General features: G+C 39.7%; 1 protein-coding gene across 2 annotated transcripts in view; it reads left to right on the forward strand.

The window, feature by feature from the left end:
* Nucleotides 1–17,268, forward strand: part of DAAM2 (dishevelled associated activator of morphogenesis 2) — a 171,597-nt gene that overhangs the window by 104,428 nt on the left and 49,901 nt on the right. For both annotated transcript variants that reach the window (XM_062619065.1, XM_062619066.1), the window contains exons 6-12: nucleotides 3,094–3,427; nucleotides 9,871–9,981; nucleotides 10,981–11,084; nucleotides 13,236–13,302; nucleotides 14,220–14,337; nucleotides 15,614–15,752; nucleotides 17,177–17,235. In XM_062619065.1, the coding sequence (XP_062475049.1) occupies nucleotides 3,094–3,427; nucleotides 9,871–9,981; nucleotides 10,981–11,084; nucleotides 13,236–13,302; nucleotides 14,220–14,337; nucleotides 15,614–15,752; nucleotides 17,177–17,235 (932 nt within the window). The remainder of the gene's footprint in view (nucleotides 1–3,093; nucleotides 3,428–9,870; nucleotides 9,982–10,980; nucleotides 11,085–13,235; nucleotides 13,303–14,219; nucleotides 14,338–15,613; nucleotides 15,753–17,176; nucleotides 17,236–17,268) is intronic.

Consider the following 17,268-nt stretch of genomic DNA (forward strand, 5'->3'; position numbering starts at 1 on the left):
TAAGAACTTATGACTATAAACAAATGTGATGACAAACTGTTGGACAGAAGCAGTGAAAGAAGAGCTTTACTTTTGGTATTTTAGTGCCCCAAAATGAAAGTTCAGAAGTGTAATTAAAAGTAAAAACTTACAAGGGACTGGAAAAAAAAAAAAAGATCAGTTTTTGGAACCCCAGAAAAATACCTCCTTTAGTTTGATTCATCACTAACTCCCTTTGCTCTCTGCTTTTCTCCTTTTGTTTAATTTGGATTTGCCTCCTGTTATTTTTGTTTGATTTAGCCATCTTGCATTAAGCGCATACTGGGCATGATCATCTATGCATCCAGCAAGCAAAATCCATTATGCTGAATTTGTCAGCAATTCAGTAGTTGTCAGGATTATGCATGCCCTCTGATTCAAAAATTGATGCTGCAAAGAAATGTAGCCTTGGCTGTTAACAGGGTGGGAAAATCCTGCTCTCTGCGCGCCCATAGCATATGATCATTCTTTCTGAGCTGGACCAACACTCTCAGGGAGGCTTTTCCGCTCCTACATTTGATCATTACCTCTTAGGCTGCCGCAACTGCATTTGAATAAAAAGTTTGTTACTGGAGCTAGCTAACCCATTCTGATCAGCACTCTCTAAAATTTGAAAGGCTAAGAGACACCCTGACTTTTAAAGTGTGCTAAACTCGTCAAGTGAGAGTCTGAGGTGAGGTTAGGCTTTAATTTGTTTGTTTAGCACCTATTAAAACACACCCTGCTTTATTTAAAACTTGAGCTTTTGGATGTGTTAGCCAGAATGCATTGGCAAACATGTGTAACTTTACACCTTCCAGTCTAGAACAAGACCTTACTTTGCAACATACAGGATGTATACGATGTCAGTTAGCTATACATGTGTATATTGTGAGGAAGAAGGTACTTTATGTGTATGAGTTGGGTTTGCTTTCACACATGAACACACACACACGTCCCTGCTTACAGTCATACAGATACACAAACACCAGTGTGAAGATTGTGGCTCTCAGCCTGTCAGCTAAACTCCTCCTTTTTCTCTGCTGTGCACACATTTATGCACACACCTTCCCGCACTGAGCAAATCCTCATCCTGAGTGTGTCTGTCGGCCCAGTAACTCCTGCTGCCATTTCGTTATCTCTTCCATGATTTCTGACTTTTCTGGAGAATAGGAAACTTGAGTGGTTTCAAAAAGAAAGATTAAAATCATCATTTGGTTCCTGCTTCTGATATCAGCTGAAATGGAGAGGTAGTTGGATTTGCTTCCTATTGAGTAATGCAGATTAGTGTTTGTACAGGCAAATCCCAACATTGTTTTAACTTATGTCGTTAATCAAGGTCTGTGACACACACCACTTTCCTGCACATGCCTCCTTTTTGAATGACTTCACTCACACAGTACTAGAAAAATTGCTCTGCAGTGAATTTAGTACGGGATTGTACTTAATTGGGACAATGTGACTTTTGTGTATTTACCATTTTTCTTTCACATTTTCATCAGAGCAGGCTAAAATACATGAAGGTTAGATTGTAGTAGCTTACATGTCTTAGCATCAGACCAGGTGTTCCGTCCAAAAGTACGTTTAAGGGAACTGTTGTTCAGCTTCTTCTTAAGGATGTTTTCTTCCATCAGTAGATGGCATGCATCGTAAGTCTTCCTTCAGCCCTGGAAGTGAAAAGAACAGCAAAACATCTGCTTTTTTGGGGTTGTTGGGTTTTCTTCTTGGTTTTTTTTTTTTTTTCTGCTTCCACCCTCCTTTTTTTCTTTTTTTTTTTTTTTTTACTGTCCCCTGAAAGATGGAAGGAATAGCTAAGGTATAGGATGTATTCATGGAACTGTATTTTGGGGGTGAGGAGGAGTAGGAGAATTTAAAGAAGTCCTTCCATAGTAGAGGCAGAGAGTAACTCTGCTTTTTAGGCCAAAGAATAGAGAAATGCTCAGAAGCCATTGGCATCCCATTGTTTGGTAACATATTGAGTTTGTGCTTATTTTGGTTACGAATGCATCCTTCGCAGCAACTCTTTTAGCAGTGAATGTACTTATTTCAGTTGTCTTTGTCATGGTAGCAGCTAAATGCATTAAAGAAACTGAAACTAAGTTTTAATCTTTCTATAACTGGTTTAAGTAACAAACTGCTTTGAGTGACTTACCAAATTCCTGGTGCACAATGCTGATCCCACTCTCTGGCCTGTAGGCAGAAGGGGCTTTTGCTCCTATGCTTTGCTAGAGAGATAAGATGACGCATCCAATTAAAGTGTAATCAGACCTGTGTGAAACTTGGCAGGTTGTCTTAGGTTCAACTAAATCTTGTTTTCATTTTTGGTGCACATGTGTTCCTGTATGTGCTTGCCCTTACTCTGATATTCACTTTGAAATCCAATTTTCAGCAATACCCAAACCTCAGACTGAAACTTTGTTGAAAGCACCAGGCTTTGCCATATTTCTGGTCAACCTGCTGGCCCAAACAAGCTGAAACTTGGCAAACCTATCAGCATAGTGAGCATAACTTTGAGGTAGGCCCTGAAAATTCCTGTGTGATGTGGGGTGTAACCACCAGAAGACCATGCATAAGTCAAGACAATTTTTCCAGTAGATGCGTAAGTATGGCTCAGGTTTGTTTTGCTGGTGCAGAGACATGAATAGAGACCAGTGAAATTCAGTCTTTCACTGTGGTGTTTCCTTTACTGATTCATGTTAGCAACAGCATCTCACTCAAGGACAGAAGGTGGAAGCCTATAAGCAGTATTGGCTAAGTCTGACCAAAGTCTAAATAAGTTTTTCAAGATAGTCTGAACTCAAAAGTGTGGTGATGAGTCTGTATGAAAATATATCTTGTGTGGATTAGTGTATATGTAAGATGTAGCAACTTGAAAGAATCTCTTCCACCTTGAAAATGCAGCAACTGTTGGGGTGGACTACAGCAGGTGGTGCTGGTAACTGCAACAAAGAACACAGCAATGGAACGGGAGGGTCATGGTGATAGAATGTAATTACCCTGAAACTGTGACACACCATTATTAGCTAGTCTGCTTTCCTTATTTTTCCTGGGGTTTATGGTTTGTTTGGTTGTTTGTTGTTTGGGTTTTTTTTCCAGGTTTGTGACCCGGTTTATTGAGCTGGATGGCCTGAGCTGTTTGCTAAACTTCCTGAAGAGCATGGACTATGAGACCTCAGAGAGCCGTATCCACACATCCGTTATAGGGTGTATCAAGGCGCTGATGAACAACTCCCAAGGACGAGCTCATGTCCTGGCTCATCCAGAGAGTATTAACATAATTTCCCAGAGTTTACGGACTGAGAACATTAAGACTAAGATTGCTGTGCTGGAGATCCTAGGAGCTGTCTGCTTGGTACCAGATGGTCACAAGAAAGTCTTGCAAGCCATGCTTCACTACCAAGTCTATGCTGCAGAAAGGACAAGATTCCAGGTACAAGAAGGATACTTTGCCAGAAATACCCAGTATGATGAATCTCTGTAGTGAGTAATTTTTTCAGTGCATATATTGCAAACTTACTAGGTAGTAAAAAGCAAAGATTTCTCATTTTTCCTTAGGAAAGGCACTTCCTCAAATAGATTATCAGCATTTTTTTTTTTTTTCTCAAAGACCCGATTGCTTGTCATTAATGCTAACTTAAAATTTATCAAAAAACGGGGGTTCTCTGTGTTAAATGAAAGCTGCTAATCTGTTTGTACTATAACCAGATGGCATTTCTGGGTGGTAATGATTGATTCTGCTCTGGAAGCCAAAGCCACAGAATTCCAGGATCCTCTGTCTTGGTTTTAAAGCCCTTAATTTAGTAATAAAGGAGTTTCTGATTAAATAACGGACAGTGGATTAAATAACATACAGTAGAGGCACTTCAATTGCCACTTAGCAATCAACTTATGAATTGTCACCACTTAGCAATTATTAGCTCAGATAACTCCCATTCAGAACACAGAAGGGAAACTCCATCTCAGAGACCTCGAGATATGTCAGTAGGTCATTGGCAGGCTTTTATTATGGATAGTTGGCAACTATTATAACATTCCTCTTCCTAGTGAACTGGGTACCTTTACAAAAAATGTAACAGAATATGTTGCTGTGTATGAAGCTGTAGTTCCTGAACTCTGGGGTAACCTCACCAAATCACCATTCTTCCATAGGTGAAACGATAAGAGTAGTGTTGAGCCAACACCCACTGACTGTGGCTCACACCTGAGACTGGGGTGCAGGAGATCTTGGCTGGGTTTTCACCCATATCTGGCATTGTCAGGTCACTCCTCTGTGTGCACTGCTGCATTTGCATTCAGCTTTGATGCATGTCTTCAATATGCAAATATGACACATATGGTATATGACTCCAGAAAGGGGGACAGAGGGGATTTCAATCTCTGTTGAAAGCTCTTCAGAGCTTTCAAGAAAGAAAATAATAATTACAGTAAAAGTTGAAAGGTGAAGAGATTACAGCTGCAATCATAAGAATTTCACCATTCCCTAGTTACAGGAGTAGGATAAGAATGACCAATGCAGAAGGAGAAAATTAAGCTATGTACAGAGTTATGATGTACAGGTTTATGTGGACTGCATATGGAAGAGAGAAGGAAAAGCTTTTAAACCAGCTTATTCTCTCTAAATTAGCTGAAATAAGGATTCCTTCCTGAATTGACATTCTTGTATACCTGAGAGACAGGTGCAGATAACCTTCAGTGCTTAGCAAAAAGCAGTGGTAACTCATGGCCCTGACACTTCTAGTACTGTGTTAACTTATCCTTGATGAAGGGACCCTGCTTAATAAGCTCATATGGGACAGATGCTGAGTTTACTTAGAGTCTCCTATTTGAGTGTTCTCCCTCTTTTTGTATTAGCTTAAAATTGTTTGAATAACTGATGTAATTAATTGCTGGGCAAAGCGTGCACAGATCTTGTACAACTGAGCTTTTGAGGAATCTGGTTTAATGATTTGCAGATCTTTACAAGCTCTCATGTTCATGTAAGTACTTTGCATAAATGCTTGTTTTTGTCAAAATGCTTTCCATTGGGGACAAATTGAAAGATAAATGGATACTATTTCTTTTTTCTTTCTTAACACAAAAAAAATAACCCCACCCAAACCCCAAAATTATTTAGCAGAAGGGAAGTGTTCTTGTATGCAATTTCTAACGCTTGTGTCTAGATGATAGAATGGGATTTTTGTCTAACAGAGAGATGAGTAATTTTTAATTTGAATAAATTCAAATAAATGTGTTCGTGGTCTTCCTTACATTTTAATTGAAGATTCTCTGATACTCCAGGACTTGTCAGTTAAGAGACTGTTATATCTCTTTGCCTCTTGCCCTCCTGCATCTGTGCTTCAGACCAGTCTTGCAGTTTATTATCAAGGAAAGTAAAAAAGTGTAGGGCTTTCTGGAAACTGTACTAGCTCACCTTGATCAGAATGTCCAATAAAGGACTTACAGATAGCGCTAACCTCGACAACATAAGTGCAATTGTGCTTTTACTTAAGTTGTCTTCCTGACAACAGAGGTTGATAATATTCTTCAGCATTTCAGCCACCTCACTGTCAATTTAATCTTCCTCATCTATGAAAGCTGGTACTTTGTATACTATGTGTTTGGATTTATTTTCCCCTCTTGCATATTGCAGTAAATATAAGTGTCCCACTCTTCCCATATCATCTGCAGTGACCACCACTACATACTTTGAGGAATCAGGAGGTACATATAAGAAACACTGTTCCAGATGTGTTACTGTGCTGCTTGAAGAGGAATATCATCATGATGAATAAAAATTTGGGGTGCACAGTTCTCCTTTCACTCCTCTTTATAAGAAGGGAGGATCAGAATTTACTGGCAACCATCTAAAACCTGAACTAGTGCATAACTTCCTGCTGAAAACATTAGATTGGAACATTGGTTATTTTGAATTTGCACGTGTTCAGGTGTAGTGGAGTGATGTAGAGATCATGTATTTGACATAGTAACATAAAACGTGGCATGTTTTGTTGAATGCCAGAAATTATTGCTGGTCATTGCTCTAAGCAAAACCCTTGCTACCTGGCACAGCTAGTCAAAAGGAGTCAGAGGACCCAGCAACCAGTGAATTAGTACAGAAAGAAGGCTGAAACTTCAGACATGGTTCTTGCTAAACTTGCATTGGCTCTGTGCTGCTATAGCTCTTACTATTTGGAAAAGATTTCTTTGCTTTTTATGTGTTCTTGTTGGTTTTGTTTTTGTTTTTTTAATTGAAGTTAATGTAAAATATAGGTGGAACTTTTATGAATATGAAGGAATATCTCCTTAACAAAATTTCATCTTTTGCTCTGAGTGGAAATGCTGATTTAAATACTGTTTTTTTCCATATTGTCAGCATTGCATCTACTGATTGCAATTATCAATCTAATCCTTAACTTCAGGGAGGAGTCACTTTAATGCTATGAGAGATTCTCCAGAACTTACCCTTCTTTGTTGAGACTTCAGTCTTCACTCAAATTCCTTTTAGCACTCAGCTACAACCTGTATCTCCACTGGTCAGTGTGTTCACAGGTCTATCAGGATCATCTTTGTCTTGACACTTGCAACTAGAGTTTATGCATTATGTTTCTATGTGAATATATATCGTGACTATTCCAATTCTCTCACATTTGTCACAGCTTCTTGCCTGAACTGATCGCTTTACCTGCTGCTGCCCTTCTGCCTGGAATAACTCTCACTTTAATGTCCAACAGGCAGTCTTCAGTTCCTCTTTTAAGATATTCCTTGAAAACTGCCCTCTCCAGAGCAGTATTCCATCTTTACTCAAATACCACAATAACATAAAGGCATGCCTTCAGTCTTCTTCCTGAGACAGTCTGGAAAAGCTGCCTTTTTTTCATTCTGTTTTTCTTTGAAATATGCTTCTGTGCCTACAAATTCTACTCTACTTCTCACAGAAGAGAAATGAAAGCAAACATAGGAAAGCCAGGCAATAAACCCTCAAAGCAGGAATGTGGAATTAGGAAGATGAGCCTTTGGTGTCCTTGCTGGGATTCTTTTCCACCTGATGTATTCAAAACCAGTACTAGCGTAATTCCATCACTGATTTACTGCATGACCATCCAAAAGTCCAAGGAATTGCTTTATCTTGAATTTCTCAGGTTCTATTCTTGTGAAGGTGGAGGTTTCTAAAAAAAAATAACCGACCCAAACAAAACAAAAAAAAAAAAAAAAACACCCGCCCCCCCCAAAAAAACAGTGAGAAAGAAGAATCATTGATTTCTATTCTCATTTGCATCTAATTATCCCATTTATGACTGGTTTTCTTTGTGAAAGGGGCACAATCTTACTCTTCCCTAAGCTGATGCCTTTCTAATTATTATTATGCTTGCTGCCTCCCCTCACTTCTCCTATGGAGCGAAGGCATTGTGTTATCGTAACACATTGTGCTTTTTAACATTCCGCATTTTGAGTCAAACTCATGTGGCAAGGTCATAATGCTGTGTACTAGCCCAGAAAATTTTATCAGGATGTTCCAGTGCCCTTCCAGCCTAGTCTGTGATATAAGACACCTACCTGGTTGGGGACCCCTGGGGGGAGAAAAAAATTTTCTTTTAGTCTTGGGGGAACCTAGGTGTTAAATATTGTCTGAAAGGAGCTGATTTAAATTGCTGATGTAAATATTAATTGGGCTTCTTTGGGTAGAACTCTTATTTTCCTCCTTAATGATACTGGGAATTTTAATACTTGAAGTGAAGGAATAAAGGAAGCTTGATATCATCAGTTGAAAAGGTGATTAGGAGCATGCCTTTCAAAGCCTTCTTGCCTGTTTTGTGTTAAGCATGCTCAGTACCTACATAATCTATAGGAAGAAATCTGATTAATTTGGAATTGTAGTAGGGGAGCTAACAAGGAACAAATTAAAATCCTGTGTTCCCAATTGATTTGCTTCTTCCCTTCAACACTTAACCAAAGCCTTTTGAGGGTTGCTGCAGATTGAACAAAACCCTACTAGATGTTAGTGATGAGGAATAATGGGATTAAGTGAGGAAAGTTTTGCTTAAATAATAGGAAAAACTTTTACAACCATAAGATCAATTGGGCCACAGAGCTGGCTGCCAAGAGGTGTGGTGAAATCTTCTTCACAGAAAATGTTCAAGTGAAGACTTGAACCTCAGCCATTTGCAAAGGGTTGGCAATATTGGAGTTCAGCCACAGTGTGTGGGTGTAGACTCTGATCTTTAGGAATAGCACGAACTTACAGTGTTTCCTTCTAGGGCTGAACAATCGCATGATGATGTGCTGCTCTTCAGTTAGCTTAGTGCAAATTTGGCCCCCACTGCTTTCTGCTCCTAGTCCAGCCTTCTAAGATGGGGGATAGAAAATTTTTGCATCCTTCATCCTGTGTGGGCACTGTATCTGCTGTTTTTTCATAGATTTTAGCATATTACCAAAAGTTTCTGAGAATATATGGTAGGAATGAGGCCTCTGAAGAAAACTAGCAAAGCTATCCTTGATTTTGATGCTTCTGTAATGTTGGCTACTTAAATTATTCCAAGAAGACACAGGTGCTTTGGATTTCAATGTCAGATCTGACAGCAAGAGAATTAAATTATTATTTACGTCTGTTTATTTGTCACGTTGAAGAGAGAGCTTTGTTGGTGAATTTAAAGACTTCTTAGATAATCTTCTATGATTGTTAGAGATAGAATGTTGGACTGGACTGGCCATCAATCTGGCTCAGTAGGACATTTCATGTGTTTTTTTGTAAGGCTCATTTCTAACAGAATGGGGGAAGAGCTGGTATTCATTCACTACTGGGAAATCACGGATGTGATGGACGTTCAAATACCAAAGTAGGATATTTGCAAATACCAGCTGGGCAATTAAGAAGATGCAAGAAAAGGAGTTTATGAAACTGAGCTTGCTTGATATTGCGCATACAATGCTCAAATATAAGAAAAGTTGTCAGTAGCAGTGCATGATAGATCAAAATACTTTTTTACACAAACCCAAGCAAATTGTTTGCATGAAGCCATGGGAGTATTCTTTCCCCTGGGGAAAGCACAGGAGGATATATTCCCCCTGTTTCTTGAGACGTATCTCCATGGTGATCTCCATTTTCCAGACCTATGAAACCCATGACTGTCGCAGGGAAGATTTTGCTATGAATGAGCACTTTCAGTAGCTAGGGAGAGAAGACTGACTAAAGGAAAACTAACTTGCTTATTCAGCATTATAGCTTCAAAATATTTAGATGGTCTGCTGAGCTCAACACTAGAAAGCTACTTTTATCTTCATTCTCGCTTTATGGCCAAAACTTCTTGGGAAGAGTAAAAAGAATTCTGTCTTTTCTAGTGCGTCAGCAAAACAAATATATGAGTTTATTATTAATGCTGGGGTGAGATACATACAATTGAACTGGCAAATCTCAAGTGGAATTTGTTACTCTTCCAGTAAGGAAAATCGCCCTTGGAATTATGAGCTGATCAGAGAAGATCTTCAAGAGAAGATTCAATGTCATCAGCAGAAAGCTAAAAGTAGAATTGGTTTCATGGCTAATCAGTTTCTACGTATAACCTCTATGGTAAATATTCAAGTGGAATTAGTGGAATTAATCCTCAATAGACCATATAAACGAAGGCTACCAACAGTATTGGTCTATTTTTTTTTTTTTTCTCGTTCGTCTCCTAATGTTCTCAAAATTATGGCAAAATATCTATATGTATGTTAGTGATTAGACCATAGAATCACAGAATGGTTAGGGTTGGAAAGGACCTTAAGATCATTTAGTTCCAGCCCCCCTGCAAATATATAGCAAATCAAAAGAAGACTGTGCATATCCCTTGAACAGTATGCACAATGGTGCAAGAAATCAGTTTATGTCATCTAACTCAGACTACTATTCTGTTTTAGACATTGCTGAATGAGCTAGACAGAAGTATGGGGCGATACCGAGATGAAGTAAATCTCAAAACAGCCATCATGTCCTTTATAAATGCTGTTCTGAATGCTGGTGCTGGTGAGGTGAGTCACTGTCCTGGAAATTCCTTCTGAAATGTTGCACTTGTTTTAATTTGCCTTGGAAATAGTTAGTAGATTAAGTCACGTATCTTGTATTATTGAGAAGATACAGTTTGTGGAAAATAATGCTTAATTTTTAATATCAGTCTTATAATGTCTTCCATATTATTTAATTCCCAGACTCTTCTAATACAACATAAACTACTGAAATGATTGTTTTGGGGTCTTTTGTTGTTTTATTTCAAGGATTGCAAAGCATTTACCTCTTGATTTCAGCCTTTTGGAAAATATTTTGCTTTATCTTCAGAAATGTTTTGAAATTTTGTTTTGTTTCAAAACCAAATTCAAAACATTTAGATTTAAAAATGTCAAAGGGAGAAATTTCAGAAAAGATAGTTTGTTGTTTTTTTGTTCATTAACAGGACTTTCTGTTGAGTCTGGAGGATAGTTTAAACTGATATTGTTTCATTAAAATTGTTAATTTTGTTACCCTGGCTTTTCTTTTTTTGGTTAAACCACAACAGACAACAGGCCCATAAGAGCTCTGTCTGGCACTACATTTGTGCCTGTATGTCCTGTAACATCCTGCTGAATAAGTTCAAAGTTTGCTAGAGTATGTGGTGATTTTATGACAAATAAACATAAAAGCTAGGAGAAAGAATGCAGTACTTTTCATCTGTAAGCAGCAGGTGGATCTCTAATGCATTAGCAGGACAAACACTAATAACTTCTGTTCTCTATGGAACAGCATGGTGTGTGTCCTGTTCTGACAGGGTATGCAGAACTCACTGTAACTAAGCAAGGACTGTATTTTTAAGTGAAATAGATGTAAAGGCATTGTTTTTTTTTACTTTACTGGAATTAGTTGCTCTGTGAATTTAGTGTCAGGATAGAAGATACTAAAAAGGGAAGAACTGAGGTTTTAAGTAATTTTTCTCTTTTATAATGTGATTAATTAAAAGCTTTTGAAATCCAGTAACTTGTTTTCCCCCGCTTCTTAAGGATAATTTGGAGTTCCGATTACACCTACGATATGAGTTTCTAATGCTGGGAATTCAACCTGTCATTGACAAGCTAAGAGGACACGAGAATGCCACACTGGACAGGTAAGACATATTTTCTGAGAACAGTTGTTGACCAACAGAAAGAGTTCTTGGAAACTCTCCTCCATTTGGGTTTCAGATTTGAGCATTAAGCTGTCTCTGTCACTTCCTAAATCTGACTTTCTTTAAAGACAAAAAGGAGATTTGTCCTTAAAATCAGCAGATGAAGTAGGAAACGTACATACTGAATTAGCAGTGGCTGTGGCAAGGAGTTCCTGAATTGCTTTTTTTCAAAGGTGGGATGGCAATTGGAATGAAAAAAATAAAAAATACATTAAAAATTTTCTTTTCTTTTTTTTTTTTTTTCTTGTAGCAAAACTTGTAACAAAAGCCAGTTCTGGTAGGAGGGAGGGAAGGCAGTAGTTAATTGACTTCAATGAGACTGAGTATGTGTGGTTATATTATATATGTGCATATATATATTATATGCACAGGTTCTGAGTTTCCATGTTTTTTCTTTAAGCTCAGTCTTTTTTGTGATCTAATTGTATCACAACCTCCAAACAGCATCACTAGCACAACTATGAGAGAAGGTGGGTAAAGGGGTAGAGATGCCAAGGGGGCAAGCGAGAAAAGTAAGGAGCATCTGCAAACAGCTCTGCAACTGCACAAAACACCTGCGTCGAAGCAATCCCACGCACAGCTACAGGTTGGGCAGAGAAGAGATTCAGAGCAGCCCTGCGGAGAAGGACTTGGGGGTGCTGGTCGATGAGAAAATGAACATGAGCCGGCTTCAGTGTGAGCTCGCAGCCCAGAAAGCCAACCGTATCCTGGGCTGCGTCAAAAGGAGCGTGACCAGCAGGTTGAAGGAGGTGATCCTGCCCCACTACTCTGCTCTTGTGAGACCTCACCTGGAGTATTCCGTGCAGTTCTGGTGTCCTCAACATAAAAAGGACATGGAACTCTTGAAACAAGTCCAGAGAAGGGGCACAAGGATCAGGGGGCTGGAGCATGTCCCGTATGAAGACAGGCTGAAAAAGTTGGGGCTGTTCAGCCTGGGGAAGAGAAGGCTGTGTGGAGACCTCATAGCAGCCTTCCAGTATCTGAAGGGGGCCTATAGGGATGCTGGGGATGGACTCTTCATTAGGGACTGTAGTGACAGGACAAGGAGTAACGGGTTAAAACTTAAACAGGGGAAGTTTAGATTGGATATAAGGACAAAATTCTGTTCTGTAAGGTTGGTGAGGCACTGGAATGGGTTACCCAGCGAAGTTGTGAATGCTTCATCCCTGGCAGTGTTCAAGGCCAGGTTGGACAGATCCTTGGGTGACATGGTTTAGTGTGAGGTGTCCCTGCCCATGGCAGGGGGGTTGTAACTAGATGATCTTAAGGTCCTTTCCAACCCTAACTATTCTATGATTCTGTGTTACTTTTGATCTACAACATAGTAACCAAAAAGACAATCTGTCCTATAGGCAATCTGTGTTCCTTCTGTCTGTAACCAGGAGGTGCTTAGGGGCACGTTTGGATCTTACACATTAGTCATGAGAATGATAACAGTGGTCTGAGACTACCCCAGATGCCTGGATTACACAGTTTATATGCCAAGTCTGTATACAGGGGGATGTGCCACAGCCTTTCTCCACATCATCTTCTGTGCTCTAGTCTCGGTGTAAGAGAAATCCAGTTGCCATGGTCTTTCACCAGGACCCCAGATCCCACAAAGGCATGCTGCTGTGCTCATCAATAGGCAAATGTAGACAATTATGAGCTCTGCTGTTCAACTAATCCATTGAATGCATCTCTGCTCCACCATGTGAAAGAAACAACTTGTTAGTGGTCTAATATTCGGGGAGCAAGTATGGCATGGACTTCTTAGAAATGTATTGTCACTGCAGGCACAGCATTCACCACATATAGAATATCCCTTTCCTGTTCTAGGTTTACTTTCAGCAGCCTTACCTCAACACAGTGACCTAGCACAAGGGTTGAAGAGCATGTATAACTCAGCCAGCCATTCCTTTTGGCTTGTTGCTGGCCCCCCTGAGTTGCCTTGCATACATGTCTCAGCACTTCATGTGAGAAGTGCTTGCGAATTTCCAGGTGTTCTAACTGGAAACGCGGTGTTGCTTCTTCTGTAGTGACGTGCTTAGTTTCAGTCTGAATTGTGCTATTGGCAGGTTTTGTTTGGTTTGTTTTTCTGTTTTCTTTTAGGCACTTAGATTTCTTTGAGATGGTCAGAAATGAAGATGACCTGGAACTTGCCAAGCGGTTTGACCTGGTAAGTTTTTCTCTGGAGTACCTGAACTTGCCAAAACTGAACCTCCACTTTGGATGCTTAGTGCAACTTCCCTTTGTGTTCCCTGAAAACAGTGATTGACTTTGGTACTGAGAGTGGCTGGTGCTTTTGTTTTAATTGTTTCTCATTTAACAAATAGTGGGTTTGTGATGTGTGAATAATGATCACAGGGCTTCTGCCAACTGTCTTTGACAAAGACTTCTTTCTTTTGTTTGGCTGAAGGTTCAGAAGTGCAGAGGGTCTCAGCCCTGCTCTCATGTTCTCAGTCCTGATGATCCAGGTGCATTCTAGATTCAGAAATCTCCTTTACAGGACTATGGGTGAAGCTTGGGCTCTTCTCTGATAACTCTTCCCAAGATTACAGGAAACTCTCCTGAAGACTGTCATCTCAGAGCCTGGGGAGAGGATCAATATTTTAGATGGGGTTGATTTTAAACACAAGCCTGAAACAAGGGTGGTTTCCACAACCTCTAGCAACAATAAGAGGCTGTAGGGTCTAGAATAGTTAGATTCCTTTTTCTTCATGACCAGTTCTGGCCATACACAGTACAGTGCAACTAGCCCTTTTCTGCTCAGCTTTTACAATTTGTGTCAGCACTTTCTATGACCCAAATGTTTTACTTGCTGCAGAACAGTTCTTCGTGGCTTTGCCTACCTCCTACCTTTGTAACCCTTTACTTTGGGGATCTTTTCCATACTGGAGTGGTGATGGCAATGATGGTCTCAAAGACACGTATGCCTGCTCCTCACTGGAACTTGTAGCTGGACACTGCAGGAGGCTCTGCAGAGGTCCAGTCACTGTAAATTTGCCTGTGTCTATGTTGATCAGATCTTTCACAGTCAGGCTTTCACTATGCATGATTTTTCTCTTATTCTTTCATTACCTTCTCTTACTTCAGATCCACATTGATACAAAAAGTGCCTCTCAGATGTTTGAGTTGATCAAGAAGAGATTGAAGCACACAGATGCCTATCCCTATTTGTTATCCATCCTCCAGCACTGTTTGCAGTTGCCATGTGAGTACATAACAGTTTTCCAGAGGAAGTGATGTTGAAGAACTAGGTGAAGCTTTGGTGTAGGAACAGGGTCAGAGATACCAGAACACACATCGCCCCTGTCTTTCACTCAGAACTTGGCAGTGGCAAAGGGCCATGGTATCTTACACTGACTCCATCCAGTAGATTTTTGTAGCAATACTTAAAGCAGCAGCTTGACCTCTCTGCACTTGTAAATAAAATGAAGTAGCTGAGACATTCCAGTTGGTCACTGACAGAGCTTGTAATGATTTCAAATTAGAAGTCTTAAAAAAGAAAGAGCCCTTGTGCTGTGAAGCAGGGAATTCCCAGAAATAGATACCATTTTGAATATTAACAAAATGCAGTGAGGAATGTTTCTGGTGAAACAACGCAGTACTGAAAGCTGTTCTGTCACTGGGAAATTCCACAGTTAAGTCTTCAGGCTTCTGCCTCATGGCAGTGCATCAGTGGAGGGCTTCTGAACTGTAACTGAAAAAAGAAGTTGGTATTTGTTTTCAACAGAAGTGATAGGAATCTTCTTGTTAACTGTAATAAAATAATTCAGTTATGCTTCCAGAGTGTAGCAGCTGATCAGAGGCATACCGAGATCACTAAAGAACTGCCTGCCTTGGTCCTGTTAGGTATCAGGTGCTGATCTTTATTACAGCTGTACTTGAGCAGTCAAACTGTTTTAAAGAACCTAAAGGTCTAGGTTGTGCAACTCAGGGAGCTTAGATGAACTTTGTTTCTCTGGCTCCATGGGATCAGTCTCTTTGGTTCAATCTCTGCTTTCTCTCTGCACTTTTTGGTCATTTTTGTATAAATTTCTCATGCCATTTGAGTTTCACTGACCTTCAGATAACCAAGCGTGCAGTAGAACATGACTGTTTTTACAGTGCTCAGCCCCAGTGTTACCTTGGTAGCAAAAAAAACCCCAACATCAAGCCTCAGAAAATACTGAGTAACAGCTATCACAAAGGAGTCTCTTCTGCAGATGTTCAAAGTGCAAGTTTGAGTTAATCTGTCAAAATGGTTGCACAGCCTGAATGTGCAAATCAGGTGTGGAGTTGCCTATGCCTGTTATGTGTTGTTCCAGTATGCCAGGGGTTTGTAAATAATCTGCTAGCAACAGTTTGGGATTTGGCTTTGTGTTCTAACACTACTACATACAGGATTGAGATGGAAGGTGAAAAGGAAGGAATGCCAGTCTGTTGGCAGGTGTGTGCATTTTGGCATAGAAATGAAAGTTCTCATGAGTTGGTCTCTTTCCATGCAGATAAGAGGAATGCAGGAAACTTCCAGCAATGGCAGCTGTTGGACAGAATACTCCAACAAATTGTTCTTCAGGATGAGCGAGGAGAAGATCCAGACATAGCTCCACTGGAAAACTTCAATGTCAAAAATATCATTAAAATGTAAGCTGCGTAATTATTGTTTATTTCTGTGTTGCAGGTATATGATAAATATGCAGGTGCTTAGGAAATATAATACCTGAGGAGCTTCTTATTTTAACTTATAGCTCCTCATTGTCTTGTTAGCATTCTAGTTGCCTTTGAATGACAACTAGATAGCATTTTCTAGTGGCTTCTAATTTTTATTACACTAAGCTGGTTAGAAGAGCAGAAGAAATACCCATGATTTTATAACAAGGCTTCCTCATGTACCTTTTTCTATTCAGAATGTTGATGACAGCTTTCATTGATATTCACAAAAAAAAAAAAAAGTGATCATCTCTATTTAGATCTCATTCCTCACTAATGAGCACATGGTTTAGAAAGATTTCAAACAGAGGAAAGCAGCCTCCACCTAGCACACAAAACCTTTTACCTCTTCATGAAATGTCTGTGTGCTCTTACCCACAGACTTGGCCAAGGGCATTATAATTATTTTTTCCTATAGGATGCATCATTTGAGAAGTCTAGCTACATGAGCTGGCTCTTGTTTCAACTTCCTTGTTTTTCAGTCCTTTTTTAGCCAAACTTTTGGACTCTTTATTCCATCCATATGCCTTTGCAGGTAATTCCTGGCCCATTACCCTTCTGAATTATCCACTGAAAAGAGCATTTTATAGAACATAAGCCACATATGAAACCAAATTCTCCTGTACTAAAATTCTTACAGTCCCTCCTGTTACAGGCATATGCCAAAATCAAAAGTAATTTTTTTGTCATGGAAAAATACACTGGTGTTGATCTCTTTCTGTCTATCTGGATATCAGACTTTACTGTAGACCTCGTGCCTGATCTTCCCTTTCTGCTTTTATGGCTACTCCTCATTCTGCATATCTAATCGATCTCCAGCATGCCCTGCATATTTTCTGTCAGTAATAGGAAATAGTAATGTGAAATGCTCATATCTCAAGATATTGCCTTGTTAGTGATATTTTTCCCCAATAGATATGCATCCTCTCTCCTTATAAGAAAGGAAAAAGAGAACCACAGAGAGCAAAAAAAAAGATGGCCATATGGTCTTGTATTAAGGGTGAGGTAATTTGTAACCCACAGCAGCTATGATTATTTTAGTGATGTCTTCTCTCTTTCAAGATAAGTAGACTTGGCACTTTGAGGGCTTTACCTGAACACAGGAATGTATCAGGATTTTTTTCACCAGGCATTTGTTTATCCCTTTTCAGCACCTGGAGCAACAAGCCATCACATTTATATTAGCTGTTGGCTACAATAACGATCAGGATCTGGAACCAGACTGACCACTTTTATGATCCTGTATAAATATATAAATTCACCAGGTTGCCTTTTGCTGATCGCTGTATAGAGTGGCCACTTGCCTTTTGGCCTGGGTAGCTCAGAACAGGATTAAATTATCTGATATCATCTTTCAGGCTGGTGAATGAAAATGAAGTCAAGCAGTGGAGGGACCAGGCAGAGAAGTTTCGGAAAGGTGAGTGCGTCCCCTGTGCTTGGGGAGGCCAAA

This window comes from Pezoporus occidentalis, unplaced genomic scaffold (assembly GCF_034315485.1).
Source record: "Pezoporus occidentalis ecotype Australia unplaced genomic scaffold, CSIRO_AGI_Poc_V1 ctg209, whole genome shotgun sequence".
Classification (NCBI taxonomy): Eukaryota; Metazoa; Chordata; class Aves; order Psittaciformes; family Psittacidae; genus Pezoporus; species Pezoporus occidentalis.